This window comes from Kwoniella bestiolae, chromosome 2 (genome assembly GCF_000512585.2).
Source record: "Kwoniella bestiolae CBS 10118 chromosome 2, complete sequence".
Lineage (NCBI taxonomy): Eukaryota > Fungi > Basidiomycota > Tremellomycetes > Tremellales > Cryptococcaceae > Kwoniella > Kwoniella bestiolae.
The window spans coordinates 759,914-777,059 of NC_089242.1; the positions used below are offsets into that span (position 1 = coordinate 759,914).

General features: G+C 47.2%; 5 protein-coding genes across 5 annotated transcripts; 3 read left to right on the plus strand and 2 right to left on the minus strand.

Annotated features, from left to right (window-relative positions):
• Positions 1–97: 97 nt before the first annotated feature.
• I302_103424 (uncharacterized protein) lies at positions 98–3,291 on the minus strand (the record flags this gene model as incomplete). The annotated part of the gene is made up of 9 exons (XM_065869667.1): positions 98–604; positions 696–849; positions 928–1,370; positions 1,449–1,793; positions 1,850–1,990; positions 2,062–2,252; positions 2,304–2,484; positions 2,580–2,902; positions 2,973–3,291. 9 exons carry the CDS (start codon positions 3,289–3,291, stop codon positions 98–100), a joined length of 2,604 nt encoding a protein of 867 aa, XP_065725739.1.
• An 826-nt stretch (positions 3,292–4,117) lies between these two features.
• I302_103425 (uncharacterized protein) lies at positions 4,118–5,644 on the plus strand (the record flags this gene model as incomplete). The annotated part of the gene is made up of 6 exons (XM_019188792.1): positions 4,118–4,297; positions 4,395–4,721; positions 4,939–5,157; positions 5,290–5,357; positions 5,424–5,496; positions 5,576–5,644. The coding sequence occupies 6 exons, from the start codon at positions 4,118–4,120 to the stop codon at positions 5,642–5,644; spliced, it is 936 nt and encodes a 311-aa protein (XP_019048354.1).
• An 852-nt stretch (positions 5,645–6,496) lies between these two features.
• I302_103426 (uncharacterized protein) lies at positions 6,497–11,077 on the plus strand (the record flags this gene model as incomplete). Its single annotated transcript, XM_065869668.1, has 18 exons — positions 6,497–7,702; positions 7,769–8,141; positions 8,201–8,339; positions 8,400–8,471; positions 8,539–8,619; positions 8,678–8,920; positions 8,990–9,185; positions 9,258–9,335; positions 9,393–9,503; positions 9,566–9,595; positions 9,672–9,767; positions 9,827–9,875; positions 9,935–9,964; positions 10,033–10,049; positions 10,110–10,190; positions 10,242–10,322; positions 10,374–10,676; positions 10,730–11,077. 18 exons carry the CDS (start codon positions 6,497–6,499, stop codon positions 11,075–11,077), a joined length of 3,534 nt encoding a protein of 1,177 aa, XP_065725740.1.
• Positions 11,078–11,724: 647 nt separating this feature from the next.
• On the plus strand, positions 11,725–14,199 carry I302_103427 (uncharacterized protein; the record flags this gene model as incomplete). Its single annotated transcript, XM_019188794.1, has 10 exons — positions 11,725–11,848; positions 11,982–12,368; positions 12,527–12,717; positions 12,809–13,075; positions 13,214–13,332; positions 13,407–13,449; positions 13,515–13,559; positions 13,627–13,723; positions 13,806–13,963; positions 14,053–14,199. 10 exons carry the CDS (start codon positions 11,725–11,727, stop codon positions 14,197–14,199), a joined length of 1,578 nt encoding a protein of 525 aa, XP_019048356.1.
• Positions 14,200–14,658: 459 nt separating this feature from the next.
• Positions 14,659–16,762, minus strand: I302_103428 (uncharacterized protein; the record flags this gene model as incomplete). Its single annotated transcript, XM_019188795.2, has 7 exons — positions 14,659–14,700; positions 14,796–15,106; positions 15,217–15,275; positions 15,396–16,019; positions 16,100–16,306; positions 16,446–16,564; positions 16,697–16,762. The coding sequence occupies 7 exons, from the start codon at positions 16,760–16,762 to the stop codon at positions 14,659–14,661; spliced, it is 1,428 nt and encodes a 475-aa protein (XP_019048357.2).
• Between the last annotated feature and the right edge of the window lie 384 nt (positions 16,763–17,146).

Sequence of the window (17,146 nt, forward strand, 5' to 3'; positions counted from 1 at the left end):
TCTGTCATGATAAACAGGATCAACACGTACATCTACAATACCCGCACCACCCCACATAACCATATAGCCTCGTTCCCACAAGTCCAGCCACTCCACTCTAATATGGCAACCCCCCATCACCGCCCCCACCCCCACCAGAGGGATGTTCGTCCAAATCCGTATAACTCACTCTCCCCCTCCTGGCTCTTGGATCCTCCCCACCTTGAGGGACACTCAGCCCTCCTGCACTATCCCCTCCGTCTCTCCCTGAAGAAGTGGGCTGAGCGAACCCACCCATCCTAGATGCCAACTCTGCTCCTCCCCTCGCACCATGTTGTTGATGATGCGAATTGCCCCCAAAGCCCATTTGGGGGTTCATAGCTGGCATACCCATCAGCATGGCCTGTTGCATCTGCATCATCATCATCATCTGCTGCTGCATCATGTTCATATCTCCCCCTGCCCCCGGGTTGGACATTGAGGGGTTGAACGCTCCTTGGGTGGGTAGGGGCATGATTGGGAGGGGCATAGATGTGGAGGGAAGCTTGTCGTCTACTGCTGCGGGGGTTGAGAGGGAGGGTTGGAGATGTTGAGGATCCAGGACATAATTGTTAAGCGTAGAAATCTATATGTCATAATCAGCTGATGTTCCCTTTCATTCATAGGTCTGTGATTCCTCTGGAGTAGGAGTGAGAGGAGATGGAACCACCACTCACATCATCAGTCTTGGCCTTGGTGATTTCAGGGTGCTTGACGATGATATGCTTGATGACGAACTCTGGCGCTCGGAACAACTTGTTACAATCTTTACACCTGTATTTACTGGTCTCTTCCTGTTTGATCAATGGTGCGCAGAGTTTTTTGGTCTCGCTAAACAACCATGAGTTAGCGAGACATCCCTCGCAATTTACCAATTCAGATCCCACCATAACAGACGATTTCACTCACGCTTCAACATCCCTCCCTCCATAATCAACCAAATCAACCTCGCCCAACAACGGCCCAAGCTTATGATCCAATCCCTCCGCCCACTTCTCATCCTGAGTCTTCTGAGGGAAAAACTGTTTCTTCCCATACCCATGTTCTCTACCTTCCTTGACAGATTCTTTCGGTTGCTCATTCTCCCTCAATTCTCGATCTTCATCGCCCTCTGCTCCTTCTTCTACCTGGGGCTGAGGTTCAGCTTCGACAGGCTCAGGTCCAGGTCCAGGTCCAGGTCCACCATTGACTTCCTCAACAGGGGGTTCACTGATCGTACTGGGATGAGGTCTCATGTGACCGATACATTTCCTGTGCAATTCCTCGGCGAATGACATGGGTGCGACGCAGTAATAACATGTGGCGAGACCGTGTCGGAGGTAAGCGAGCCATTGATCCAGGATGATTTTAGCCTAAAATAGATACGATAAATAAGCTGTCAGTTTGATCCTTCTCCCACAAGTAGGACTTAGGTATGAGATTCAACCCACTCTGCGCAGTTTCTTTTCCTCATCTAGATCTTCTCCCAACAACCCATTCGTTTCCAATAACCTTTGAACAGTCTCCTCAACGGAATCACTGACTTTCTCTCTCAACCCTGCAACCTTCTTCTCTCCACCTTCTGGTTTAGGTGCAGACTCTCCCTCAGCTTCAGCTTTATCCTCTTCATCTTCATCATCACCTAATAACTCTTCTTCCAGCTTAAGCGCTAATGCTTTCGCTTTTTCACCATCTGAAATGAGTCGGTTCAATGAATTAGATAGGGAGGGCGTCACTCGCAATCGACCGATGGTAGGCGTCGAGTTGACAGACATGTGGAATGTAAAGCCGTCAATCTATTCAACTGTCAGCTAACATTCTCATCCGACAAAGGTTACAATTTTCAGCTGACCTTCTGTCCATCCAACTTATTGATCACCTCTCCGATATCCACATCATCAGCATATTGAGCCCAGGCGACACGGTGGAAGGATTTCTTTTGAGCAGGTTCGGATACCGCGAGCCATTGGAATCCAGGTACTCTAGCGAAGAGCTATGTAGGTCATAAGGACAGTCAGTTCCTTCTCTGTCATCCGTTTGGCAACCGCAAAACAACCAACTGACCTCTTCCAATTCCTTTCTACTGGTTGTGGGTGGGGCGGTCTTAACAAAGACTTGCTTAGGCTTAGGTGCAATCTCAGTACGGAGAGTCTCATCTCCAACCCAATTTCCACCATCTCCCAAAGCTCGATCGAGACCTTCAGGTTCGTCGTTTTCATTTACGCGTGACTTGTCGGTGGGCTTGCCTTCCGTTTCTGCCATCGATCATCAGTATTTTCGATTAACTTGATATAAGGTAAACTTACCAGCCATATCAAACTCAACGGTATCCCATACACCAGATCTCATTTCTTCCAGATGCTTTTCAGCTAACGGTACTCTACCTTGACGATTCAACCTTCTTCTGAAGGAGACGAATTCGGGTAAATGCGAGTATCGTTCTTGGAACCATATTGAGTCTTTGTGGGTGAGGAAGAGAGCGTAGAGCTGTTTTATTGGCAATGCCGTTAGCTGATTCATTCGATCTCTTCTTGTCCACTTAATTACCCAAAGGATCACTGGTTGGGCGAAGGTAAACTCACCTGCCTCGAATGGAATTCCTTCCTATATCTCTCATATCTCTTTGCCATACCAACCTTTTCCTTGGCTTCATGCTCATTCGCTTGACCAGATTCGATCAGTTCTCTATGTCTTCTAGTTTCTTCTTCATCTGCTTTGGCAGTTTGAGGGTGTGAAGCTCTGAACCATTCAGCGAATTGACGGAACTGTAAGAGGTACTCTACAGATGCTGGATCTGGAAGATTGTTAGAGTACCTGTTATGGGGAGGTGGAGGGGAAGGTGAGTGGAGTCGTTGTCTATGAGAGGGTCCAAGAGGAGAAGGCGAACGTCTTCGTTTTGGTCGGTCTAGCAATAAGATGAGGCCAACTCGGATCAGCTTCGACGTGTCTTCCTCTAGCTGAAGTATCATACCCACCATAATCATCATCCCAATGACTCCCCCTCCTCCCATAATCATCCCATTCCCTCCTTTCATACCTATCCTCAGGATCTGGATCCAGCTCTCTCCTTGGGAACTCCCTATCTCTCCTTCCTCTATCGTAATCATCTCGCTCAAACCTCGATGGTGGGGTTGGGATGGGAGGTAAATCGGAATGACGATGAGGTATAGGTGCGAATCCACCCCTGCTGAACCCTCCTCCTGGTCTATCGTCGTATTCCCTTTCACCTGGTGGTGGGTATTCTCGAGGTGGGGGTGGAGGTGAACGCGAACGAGATCCACCGATGTTGGACATTGTGCCTAGGACTGGGTAAGTGTTAGTCTCCAGGATAAGAAGAACAAGAGGAATGAGGATTTATGAGTGGAACGATATCTGTGTAAGGGAAGGATCCAATAGCGAGAATAAAGGAAGCTGTTCAAGGCTTCTCCGCGAGGAATGCACTCACCTATTCTCCTATTCCAGCCAGAAAGATATAAAGCTAGGGTATCAGGTTGGGATTAAGATGTCTTGGGTTGATACTACCAATTGGAATTCGCGTCCATCCCGTCATCCCGTAGTATGACAATTGAGCAAGTCGCGTACGGACGTTCGTGTTGGTGGATGTCGGATCATTTCGAACGCAGCGAAGAGGGAGGGCAGTAAAAGAAAACAAGTTGATAAGCGATTACGATTCAACTGGATTGATATGATGATGAGGTGAATCAAGAGATACCTTTTGTCAGTCTACCTTGTGGGATATATATACCCTCTCTCAAGTCACTTCAGGGAGGATATGGAGAGGAGAGAAGAGTGAAGAGAGAATACATCAACATTGATTCAACAAGGTTGCAGCTTCCATAGTAACCGAATGCGCCGAATGAATCAACGTGGTACCCTACCCGGCAATACGGGTATATGTGTGTTGTGGCAGTTCTGTTTAACAGGGCATGTCGATCAAGTGTGGGGCAAAGGTGGGGTCGGGTGGTGGGTTGAATCGTCATCAGTTGACAATCAGCATATCCCCCCGCATACACCTTGACCGGTTGAGCCGAGTCTGTACAGCACTTATACTGGCTATCGTCTCATTCAACCATATTCTCTCTTCTTTTACCATCATTCAACCGATCGATCAGCAAGAATCATGTCACTCACATCTCTTCGTACTGCCTCAAAGCGGATTCCGAGAGCATTTGCTCCCCTCTCTGCCAACCTCCATACCACCCCTTCCGTAACAAAGGACAAGAAGGTCACTCCAGGGGGAGTAACAGCAGATACGGATCCAGAAGTTGATCCCAAGAAAGGTGGAGAGGGGTTCTTCGGTGTGAGTTGAAGTTTATCCTCGCCTTCTTCCTCTAGTCCCGTTGCTTCACCTCTCATCTCTACCCTAGCACAGAGGGATATTAATGGTACTCCTTCAGTCATTACTATACGGCTCAAAGGAAGCCAAAGCAGCAGGTCTCATCGAGCCTTCCCACCAAGGCCAGCACTCCAAGTTGGTAGGAAGAGGCAAATACGTTCATGAGAAAATAACGCACAATGTCATCCCATCCAAACGAGACGAGTATCTAGCAGCAGCGGAAAAGTATTTCAAAGAGTTGATCGACCATAATGGTGAATTTGGGAGGGTGAAGCTGACGGGAAGTTGGGAGAGTGTCGTTGGGACTGTTGGAGAATTTACTCATATTTTGGAGTATGAGGGGTATAAGGGGTATGATGAGACTAACAGGGCGTTGAGGGGAAGTAAGGTGGGTTATCACTTTCTCTTCTTTTCTTTTTCTCCTTCATTCTTCAGTTGGAGCGTTGGAGTACACTGGTAATGCAATTCCTCTCTGAATTTCGTATACTGTCACCTGTCACATATCATATTAACGCTTCTCTTCCTACCCTTCTATACTCATGTTCAAGGTCTTCGCGAAAGTACCAACCATAATCAACTTGCTAATACCTTTCATCGGTTCATAGGAAATGCAATCCCTCCAATCCCAAATCCTCCCCTTGATAAACTCTCGACAACACCAAATCGTTTCTGAATTTAGTTTCTGGCCATCTTCTCCGCCTCACGATAGCGGCTATCCCGATGGAGGCATCTTCGAGATGAGATCCTACCAATTACAACCTGGTAAATTGCTGGACTGGGAATATGCTTGGAGAAGGGGTTTGGAAGCTAGGAAGAGGTTTGTTGTGAGTTGTCATTCCGTCCAAACATACCCTCCACGAGCAACAATAAATCGCCCTCGACGGGGTGTTGAGGTCAAAGAAGCGAAGATTCTCTATTCGTGTCTCAGCAAGCTAATTCTATTTTTATGGATGTAGCAACCCGTAGGAGCCTTCTTCTCTCAAGTAGGCCAGCTTCACGAAGTTCATCATATTTGGCAATATCCGTGAGCGCATTTTCAGCTTCATTGCCATAGTTGCAGAGTATAGAAGCTGATTGCATCTCATCTTAGCGACATGGAAACTCGTAAACACACCCGAGAACAGGCTTGGAGTGTGGGTAGTTGGAGTGATACTGTTCAAGAGGTGAGTTATTCTGTTCTCAACTGCGATCGGATGACGTAGCAGGACAAGGGTTAGTAAAGCTAACATGCTGCTCGCGTAGACCGTCAAGTTGGCTCAAAGTATGAAGTCTACCATCATGGTACCATGTCCTTGGAGTCCATTGAAGTAGGTTAGAAGAGCGTGACCTCGGAGCAGAGAAAAGAGTAAGGAAGATGGGATGATCAAGTCCAGAGCAGGGGAAGGAGGAAGAAGGGCGGATGAAGTACATCCCGATAAGTACAAAATGGATTCTTCTTGTATATCGATACTATCATATACTATATACTGAAATGATGAATAGGATGCATTGCAATGATATTGATTATAACATATACTTCAGTATACTATATATCCGTTGTACACGTCAACTAATCAGACCAGTCCAGTCAACCGAAAATAAATCGGTCTGTGCGTTCATTAACGATCATCAGTGATAGGTATAGGTAGGATAAAGTATATATACCCAAAGCGTTCCTTCCTCTTCCTCCTCTTTCTTTCTCTTTCTTCCTTCTACCTTCTTCATCATCTTCTCATCGTTTCGTGTTCTCCTCTCCTTCTGCTCCATCTGCTGCTGTAACTTATTCCTAGTTACGATAAGAGTATCCTCTTCTCCCTTTTCCTCACGGCCGGTGATTTGAAGGTGAGTAGTTGTTTCATTTTTCTTCACTTCACCTCTCCCCAGACGCTGAGTGGAAAAAAGCGGGGAGGAGAAAAGAGGAAGGAGGAAGGAAAGGTTGCTACCCACCATCCTTCACTCCTCATGTCCACACAACAAAGAGAGGACGTTCGTCATTGGTCTTTCTCATCCCTATCGCCTTCCGCCTATCCTCCTCGATCTCAAGGCTGACTTGATCATTTGCGCCTTAGTCGAGAGACGCTCACGTCAGCCCACAACAAGGTACGCATCGCTATTTCACCATACTCGAGCTAATCTACTTCATTTGCAATGATCGCAAGCTAATCAATGCGGCTCTTTTTTCAGATGTCACAATACCGACAGAACAACGGTCATCCTTACGGTGCCAGACCACCCTACAACCCTCCTCCTGCGCCCGTATATTCCCACGCTTCCATGAACATGGAAGAATCTTCCGGTTTCCCGGAAGCTCCTCAATCTCAACCCCAATCCCGAAACCAACCTCACTCACGAATCCAACCACCTCTTCAAGGTCCACCCCGATCTCGATCCCGATCCGGGTTTCAACCTCAGCCTCAGCCACAACATCAAGCACAACCCCCAAGAAGTAACTATTTTCAGTCATCTCGACCAGTTGGAGGGCTCTTCGACTCCAACAACGACGATTTTCAAGATCCCGAAGGACACAGCGGATTTCCAAGTGCCCCCGCAATCGAAGAGAATCGAGGACATCCCCCTCCGTCTCAAGGTCGATCTCGAGCTCAACCTCCACAAGAACAAGCCCGAAGACAACCTCTAAGTCGATCGCAATCCTTCGGTCAAGGTCGAGCACAACCAAGTGCTACCGCTCAAAATGGTAATCATGACAGAGGAGGAACTAGTTCTGCCTTTCAGGCTCATCACACACCTCAACCCTCTGCTCACCCACCATTGAAATCCGCTTTAAAGCGACCACGAGTATCGTCGCCTGAAGAAGAAGCACTTGACATCAAGCCATCATCTAGAGATCATTCAGGGCAAGTGGAAAGACCCAATACCAACCGTCGAAGGAGCAATTCCAACGGTGCTGCCAGCTATTTCCACCCCCCCGGTAGTGATCTCCTTCAAGACCAAGACCAACGACCTCGTGATGGGTACCATCAGGAGGAAACAACTCCAAGCAGGGACCCCCGACGCCTCAGACGTCAACAGTCGATGCCCCATTTGGCACGAGCGGCTTATGGTGAGGAGGAAGTCCATGAATCGATCAGAAGCGACTATTCCTCACCCCGTTCTGAGCAAGTGTTTCATCATGACACCCCAATCAATCACCAACCAACCATTGCTGCTAGTGTCGAGATGGGGAGGGGTAGATCGGTGATTAATGAGCGATCAACTTCTAGGATGTCTAATCAGCCACCCACTCACCCCAGACCTCAAGCGCAACCTCTTCACCAGTACTCAAGACATAATTTGGAAGCATCGGAAGAACAACCAGAAATGCAGTCCTTTTCCGGTGATCAAGAATTCATCGGTATACCTCCTCCCACTCAAGACCCATATGCGCAACTGGTGAGTTCCTTTCCCCTGCATTACTGTCTATGATGGAGTTGAGCAAAGCTGAAACAAAAATGGTAGAGAGCGAGAGAAGAAGGATATCGTCGCGCAATCTCCTTACGAGACAAGGAGATCGAAACGTTGCGCGGTGTCGAAAGTCACCTGAAGGGGGAGGTCGCAAAGGCGAAATCAGCCAATGCGCGTAGTACTGGCAAATTCAGAGAATATGTGAGGGGTCTAGATAGTCGGTCAGTATCGCAAGCTGGAATCAATGTGAAACTGGACGGTGCTGATCCTCTGTCGGAATCGTTTAGGTTGAAGCAGGAGGCTCTGAATCGAGAAGAAATGGATACCTGTGCCCGAGACAAGAACGATGCTTTGACTAGGTCATTCAATGAAGCAGTTGAAGATATGAAGAATTTCAGGGAGAGCGGCATAGCTCCGATCAACGCTGGTACGTTTCGTCCAAGATAACGCTTCGAAATTGGTGCTGACGGAGACTTCCAATCTTAGCACTGAAGGACTCAAGTAGTTCCATTGCCCGTATCCGCGAGACTCTTAACGAATTGAAGAATGAAACTGGGAAGCTTGATACAGCTGAGAAGGAGATCAAAAGGCTGAACTCCGTTTCTTCTGACCAGAAATCAACAATGTGAGTGCCATTCTGACGAGATTACAGAGTTGTCGATGACAGACGAGGTCCCGCTACTAGTGATAAACTCCAAGCCAAGATATCATACTATGAAGAGAATATTGCACCTACTCTTCAGAAGCTAGACGCCAAGTGAGTGATTCGATGGTGTGTTAGCATGGTGAGGATGCTCATAGCTGAGGATGGTTTTGTTGTATAGCTTTCACAAAGGGAAAGAAGAAGACGGACCATCGTCGAAATTGACAGAGTTGATGGAAAGGATCATCAAAGCTGAGAAGGAGTGAGTGAAGCTCTTGTAAATTCAGAAAAGCATATCAAGTGTGCTGACAGACCTACAGCCTCATGAAGGCTCATACCGACCTCGAGAAGAGCCAAAACACTAGCGAAACATACGAGAAGATCATCGAAGAGTGTGTTGATCTTCTTGATCAAAGGGGTTGTGAAGGCCACGATCCCAAGGAGATGTTGACTCAACTCGACAAGAAGCACAAAGAGCAGATCAAAGAGGTTGAAGCAACGTACACGAAGAAGCTGGAGGATCTTGATCACCGTTTCAAGGCAGCTGTCAAGATGGTTGAAACGTGAGTTGACTCGCGATCTTTTAACGACTTGCTGTTAGCAACGCTAACAGATCGAACCGTTTCCCAAAGTCTCGAAAGAGACTCTGAGGAGCATGACAAACAGATGGAGGCGCAGCAAAGCCTCCTCGATGAGCGAGACCAGCTCTTAAACAAGGTTTCGGAGTTCAAAGACAAAGTCAAACAAATGGAAGCGACAATCAAGGAAGTGCAGACTGAGAAGGGACAAGGAGAAGAGAAAACCAATGATCTTCTCATACAGTTGCAGGTAAGTTGCATTTGCGGATTGTGAAGCTTCAGTGCCACGATTGAACTTATAAATCTATATTTCATTTCGTAGGAAGCCCAAAACAAGCTTCGAGAAAAGGTTTCGACAATATCTCAACTGCAAGAAAAGAAGGCATCGACAGAAGCAAAGGTGATTTTGGCTACCTGATGCTGAGGGTCCGCTAATCCCTTGCATATCCTGCATCAGGAGCTTCAGCAGCTCAGAGACGATCTCAAAGCCAACATCGAGCGCATTCCACAGATCACCACGATTGGCGGCTCGACAACTGCTAATACAAAAGACTCTGATGTGGCCAAGGTGAGTCGAAATCTGCGGAGGTGAATAGTCATTCAGGATGCTGAATGCGACGACGAGTTCAGCTTCAGGACGAGTTGAAGTCTTGCCAGAAGGTGAGTAACAGTTTTAACCACCGCAAGTAGGGGTGAACCTGGTTTCCATGCTAAAGTGCTCATCATGCTCTTGTAGAAACTCGAAGACACCCAAGCCGAACTCGCTGTGTTGAAAGCACAACCTGCAGAGGACGAAGATGCAGGTATAGCGCGATTCATAGCCGGGAAGGTTGTGAGTACAGTTACCCTTAAAAGAGTGGCTCTAACATTGGTTCCTACTCGCTCCCTCAGAGTCGGAGCGAGATGAAACTTGTCCAATGGGCGGAAGAGAATATAAGGTGTGAGTCTTGGTTGACTTGAGGTATCGCTGCTGTTACGCTGATTAACATGTCTTCGCAGCGGACTTCAAGCCCATCGAACGAGATTACAGTAAGCGAATGTTTCCACATTCATGGACTTGACTTGTGCTGAGACTGGGTGCAATCTTGTTCCCGCAGAGAACGACGTCAAAAGGGTGAGTGATCACAAGCCAGTCGGTGTCTCACGATGAGTGCTAACATCGGCGCGGCACTAGTTGACGGTTCAAGTTGAAAAGTTGAAGAAGGATTTGGAAGCGAAGAGTAGCGAGATTGACATGAAGGATCGTCAAATCAAAGTGAGTGCAAATGCTTTAAAATTGAATTGCGCTGACTTACAGGTGCGATAGGAGATGAGCAAGACACAGGGTGCTAGTTTGCCCCAAGTTCGTCGTGAAGGCCCGAGTGGGCAATCTGAATCCGTACAAGATGTGAGCAATTTCAGACACTGCCGATTTGCATCATACTGATTGTCCTCTTAGCAGCCTACTTCCGGTCTGCCGCCATCCTCTGCGCCACCCACTGCTAAGCTATCTGGTACTGGAGGAACGGTTGATCGATCTAGCAACAGCAAGAAACGACGAATGGAGGTCCCGCCAGACTCTGACGATGAAATGTCCCTTCCTCCTCTGAGTCAGAAGAGACGAAAGGCTGTGACAGATCTCGAGGAAGAAGAGCTATGGAATCAGTTCTCGGACCCTGAGATTCTGGATGATGTCAATCTTCCTCTCACAACGTCTGGGAATGGAAATAAAGGAAAGGCGAAGGAGAGAAATAATGTTGACGTGAGTGACAAGCAGGGAGTAAGCGTGCATGAACTGACGATACTACACCTAAGCTCAAGAAAGCGGCCATCACCAAATCGAACCTTGTCAATAACAACGATAGCACTTCGACTGTCTTGACGGACCTCGAGATGGACACGATCGACACACCAGCGCAAATTCCCCCTTCCTCTCAAGTTCCCGGTTCTTCTTCTCGTGCTCGAGGTCGTGGTCGAACCCCCAAAGCGTCTTCGTCTCATGACAACATCACCAAAGGTAAGACTGGTAGTATCACTGGTAGCATCACTGTCAATACCAAGTCTCAGAAGGCTTCAGCTGTTAAGTGTAAGTCTGGCAAAGACGATGACGACTATGAACCTGCGGGAGGGAAGAAGAGCGAGAAGAAAAAGGTGAAGAGCTGAGTGCGGGTAGACATGTAGTGGAAGACAAGATTATGTCTGATTGGTTGGTACGCTGTGAGAGGTGTATCCATTGTACTGTTTTTCGTATTATCATTTCTCTATTCAGAACGAGTATGTAGCAGATGTGAAGTCAACTGTTGTAGTTGTATATACATGTGTTTGTATGTGTGTGTGTATATATATCATATATGCCATTATCATCATCATCATATGCAGAGAGTGTAGAACATACAAGTGGACGATCATGTTCCTGATTTGACTGCAGAGTAGCCGATCCCACTGTTTGTTTTCGAGATCTAATCTATATACTCATACGAGTAGGGTGATGTCGTCATACCCGAAACATGAGTTAGCCGATCGAACCATCCTTTTCGATGGAATAATTAATCTCTTCTCAATGTGGGCTGATCTAGATTCAGAAATCAGAAAAGTTGAGCACGATGGATGCATGTCCGATCGATCAGATACCATGCACCGTCATTCATTCATTCGTTGTTACAATCTTAGATAAATAGACAAAGTGGGACGATCTTACCTCTTCTCACATCTTTATATATTCATTCACCATCCCTATCGTAGAGTTATCATCACCCCTTCAATCAATTCATTTCAATTGATAACAACCAATTTCAGGCAGACTAAACAACATGGCTCGAAGCAGTACTTCCTCGAACAAGAAAAAGGTGTTGATCGTCGGTGCGGGTGCAGCGGGGATGTCATGTGCCGATGGGCTGAGCAACCATCCTGATAGGTTTGACGTTACTATTATTGGTGAGTCCGTCCAATCTCCCAGCATCCTTTCTAATCAAGATCGAACATACCGTTACCTCATCGCATCCTCGCTTTACCTCCCCCTTGACAAAGGTCGATCGAGCCTTACTGATACTCTTACTTGGTATCGCAGACGCCCAAGCATACTGCGGTGGTCAAGCATTCTCCATCCCCATCGACAAGAAACATGGCGCCAACTGGATGAACCAGGGTGTTCAGGGGGGTTCATACATCTATCAACACACTTTCCACCATTTCAGAAAATGCGGGTATGAGGAGGAACCAGTAGAACTTCAAGTATCCTTCGGCAAGGGAGATAAATTCTGGACAAATTTGTTCCCTACCAATCTTGTGTCGCAGCATGCCTCGGACATCAAGAAGTTTAATAGGTTCTTGAAGATTGTTAGGTGGACGGAGCTTTTTTGGGCGTTGATTCCTATTAAGGTGTCTTGTAAGATGGCGGGGTTGTCGGATGAGTTTGTGGATTATATGTTGTTCCCATCGTTGGCTCTGTTTTTGGGTGAGTCATGTCGAAATTCTCCTCATCAGACAAGGAGCGTCATGCTCCCACCTCCTACCTGCCCATATGCTGTAAGGGTAGAAATTTTTGGAGGAGTGCTCCTCCTGTGTTGATACTGTATATTCGACATTGCTAACGCTTTTGATACACCATCATAGGAACCGGTAATGCTACCCCCGACTTGCCAACTATTATGATGGAACGGCTCTACACCTCGCCAACATACGGGATGTGGTACCCCTGCGATCCCAAATCGTTGTCATCCAACCTACCTCCCATGGTGGTTTTCCCGGAGAGCAGTGAGTTCTATAGAACATGGCAAGGCAAGTTGGAAGAGAGGGGTGTCACTGTGAGTATACCTATCCTCCTTTGCGCTGCCTGCTTGACTTGATCACGAACCGGAAGTAGTAAAGCTAAGTTAATATCCGTAATTCATCTAGGTCCGTCTCAACACCGAATTAGCAGCTGTCACTTCCCGAGATCCCGTCGTGCGCGTCATGCTAAGACCAAGGAGACAACAAGAAGACCTTCATAATCCCGATGGGGCAGATCAAGACCTTCCAGCCACGGAAGAGGTGTACGACGAAATTGTGATTTGCACGCTTGCTGATACAGCTAAGAGGGTATTGGGCAAAGACGCTAGTAGAAGGGAGAAATGGGTTTTGGGTAATACCAAGTGGAGTGATGATATTACTGTTACGCATACCGTGAGTGGAGTTACACCTCGACTCATCGTGTAGTGCACTGCAGTGTCCTGAGCTATTGTGGAGATATAGCTGTCATAATGGACTAAAAAATCACCGAGAAGTCGTCAGATGCTGATCAAACCCTTTGATACAATGTAGGATATCGATTACATCAAGAAATACTATACAATTGAATATGACGAGTCGCAAGCTGTTGAAAATATCAATGGAAGGGATGATTCCCAGAGAGTCAGAAAGGGTGAAAAGGAATTCCAACCGTGAATGACCCTTTCTTTTGTTCAACGAACGTTGACAGTATGAATCCCTAAGCTGATCTTTTCCATATTTGTAGGATGTACCTGATCAAACAAGTTCCAAAGAATCCTCGATTACTCGTAAGTGATCTTCAAGAGAAGACGAATGGATTTGAATAGTAACCAATATCTCATGACATTTATAGGAGATGTGCTTTGATTGTACCAACTTCCAATATCAACTCGACAAAGTGAGTTGCACTGCGTCATCGCAATGGGTTATCATTGAATTTCTGCTGAATGTTTCCTTTTCCGCAGAATTTACCTCTCGAGGATCACGTTTTCCAGACTATCTTCCTGAATAAGAGAGATGAACAAACATGGACGAGAGATGAGATCAGGAAGGACAAAATCAGTGAGTATCTTAGTACGACCACGTATACCCCCTCACGAGGGGTCATAAGTTCTTCTCACTGATCGATCTCACCCGTCAATAGTCCGTGAAGATTGGTGGCATCAGCTCTGTCATTCTTGGACGCACTACGCATTCGTAGTTCCCTTCGTATGGCTCCTGAACAGGAATAAGAAACATACTACCTTTGCCGGGTCGTGGACTCTGGTGAATGCACATGAAGTCGCTGTCATCTCTGGAACAGTGAGTGCTCTCATCTGCCCTCTTGTGCAAGATTGTGGATCATCTTCATCGCAGTGGTAAATTACTCATCATTCGATCTGGTGCATTAGGCCGCAGCATACAAACTAGGAGCAGATTACCCCGAAGACCTATACAAGAACGATTTCGCCAGAAAAGCATTCAAGTCGTATTTGTTCTTGACTCACGGGTTGACTCTGGCCAAGAATAGAATCAGGAAGTCTTCTATTCAAATTTAAGTTGAATATGCGTAGATCTTGGAAGATTGGACCTCTAAGGTGAAGGGAAGGGAATGTGGCCTGATACTGTAGCTCTTTAGTCTTGTTTGTTTGTCTTTGTATTTCTGCCTCGTTAATTGAATGTCATGAATATCCTGATAATTAGTATCATGCTACTCTGAAACGACGTCTCGCATTGCATTGCAATGTAATGTCGGATTTTGGCGTGTTTGTCGGACCTGGTGAGTTAGTATGTCAACAGCATATGACAACCGATACTATCTGCATAAAGATGGATTGGATATATAGAGAGAAAGCTAAATAGATCATAAACAGGCATTTGGGTGATGAGAAGGAAACGTGCAGAAGATGACCCGTTTGTCTCGGTCTAATCTATGAAATTTTCGAACCAAAGAAGATAGGATGAAATCCACAATGATGTATTTCTGGTATTCTAGTGAGATTTCGACAGTGTAGAATTTATCGACCTTGACCTTCGAAAGAGGATAGATAATCGGACAACTATCACAACCGAATCAGCGACTATTCTCATCGATCGACAAATTCCCTTCTCCCTCTCACACAACCTGATAATGCCAAAGAGGCATCCCACTCACCTTCAAAGCTCCCATCCTAATTTGATCCCCCAAATTCTGCACATCCGGATTAGCCATAACCCTGCCCGCGATATCCCTGATGTTCCTCTCAAGCCCTTGCACAGTTTCGTTATCCATCAACCCATCCCCCCCAGCTCCGCCGTGGCCTGCAGGTCCTCCGTACCCATCATCCTCTTCTTCCTCTGGTCGTCCGAAATAGGCGTTAGAGGAGATGGCAGTGGCGCCTTGGAAATCGCGGAGTCGGGTTTGAGCTTCAGAGGTGGCTTGGGGATCGTACGTCCCTCGACCGAAGTACATATCCGAGGAGATACCTGCGTTTTGTGTTATGTTAGTATATGTGCGTTGTACGGACCCCTGTATGATAGGTTGGAGTAGGAAGCAAGGGGCAATTGGGTGTGACTTGTGAGAGAAGTGGACTAACCTTTTTGGTTCCCGAATTTGTCTCTTGCTACGTGTACGTCGTCTGCTACAGGGGCTCGTCTATGCGAAAGAAACAAGATGATCAGCACTTGCCACGGCCAGCAATGACTGCAGGGTGGACGATGTCTCGTATCCAGCAACAACGGGTTCACACGATAAGGAGAAAGACACAACACCCACGTCTTGCTCTGAGCGGGAGCAGCCTGCCCCGCGACCTGCCCGAATCCCAATTTCACCGGCGCAGGCTTACTCTCCTCTCTCCTCGGTACGCTGCTCAGAGGGGTAGAGCTTCTCGACGAAGAAGCAGCTTGGGCCTTTCTTTTCTCCTCTGCCTCCCTCTCTTTCAAGGCTTTAGCTTCCTCCTCTTCCTTCTTCTTATCGTATCCCAATCGCTTGATCCTCTCCTCCTCTTCTAGGGCTTTACGTTGAGCCTCCTCAAAGTTGATAGATGTAGCTGCCTTCTTGGCTCCGAGCTTACTCAACTTGCCTCCTCCGGAGGTAGCGCCGGTAGAAGATGGGGTGGTAGATGACGATAGCCTTGATGAGGCTACTGGTCTGGTCGAGGTGCCCGAACGCAATGCTGAGGAAGTTACTGTTCGGGGACCTGTAGTGGGTTTGGGTCCGGATCCTATTGAGGGTGGAGCTGCTGATTTGGGGGTTGCGCCTGGAGCTGGAGAGGCGGGTTTGGATGATGCTGGAGAGGGTTTGTCCCATGTTGAGAAGAAGTCGTCGTCGCCTGCTGCTTTTGAGGGTGAGGCAAGGGGGGTGAGTTCAAGGCCGTCTATGTGAATTCCATGGGGGTTTCTATATATTCACATCAGCCATATTGGTCATAACCCAGAAGCGACATGAGAAGTCAAGGACAGAATCTAAATGATACTCACCTCGTAGCATCCTCGGCGATACGTCTAGCCAATTCCTCCTTGTACAGCCCCGCTTGTCTACTGGTGTATCTACCTCTTGCATCGCTGTTAGCTGGAGGAAGGAGGTTGGCACCGCCATGCTTGGTGAAGAATTCTCGGATCGGGCCGTTACCTCCTACTTTGAGGGTACGGAGCTGTTGGAGAGACCAGGAGTCGAGGTTGGTAGATCTAGTTCAGAAGTTGAATTAGCATTACACCTCAACTACCAACGACAGTAAGGTTTTTCTCAAGACATGGAAGCAGTAGACTGAGATAGGGCGGTCGTGAGAGACATGGGTCGCAAAGGCGCGTATGGAACTGTACTTACCGGACAAAAGAGATGTGTACACCCAGATTACGATGAACCGATGAACAGTCCAAACACAGATAAATACCGAACGTGACTGACGTCCAAGTTGGGTTCTTAGCACCGCAGTCGAAGCATTGCTATGGATGACAGAATTAGATGCCAGTCAGCTCCTTATGTTGATTGACATCCGAGTATGAGCTGACAGAGAGGGGATATGCAAAGAGCGAAATAGGAGGACGTGTTTTTCCAATCAGAATATCAAAACCCACCTTGTTAGCCTTTTGCGATTTGAGATGAGCGAATGTCGCTATCGTTTGAGCCTTTGTGGGATCCATGATAGCGAGGTGTTTCTATCTGGATTGTAGAAGGTAAATAGGTAGATATGGTATGTACTCGACGTGAGCTGAAGATGATGATGAGTTGAAATGATGGTTTTAATTGACGCGGTGTGGTAGTGTGGTGGTGCAGTCAACGTGGAAATCGTAGTTGAGGACTCACTCATACAGTGAAAGTGAAAGTGGAAGTGGCACTTTGAGCGGACGCGAGCTAGGTGCGCTTTGTGTTTTATCCCAGTCGTCTCGGCATCATCATTATTGGGTGCACAATTGTGCTTGGTCGACGGCCAGAAAGAACTAGACATTGCATGACTGGCTCCCCACCTCAAGATGTCTCCGGAATACATGCTCTGATGGTAGTGACTTCTATCAACATATCCTCGC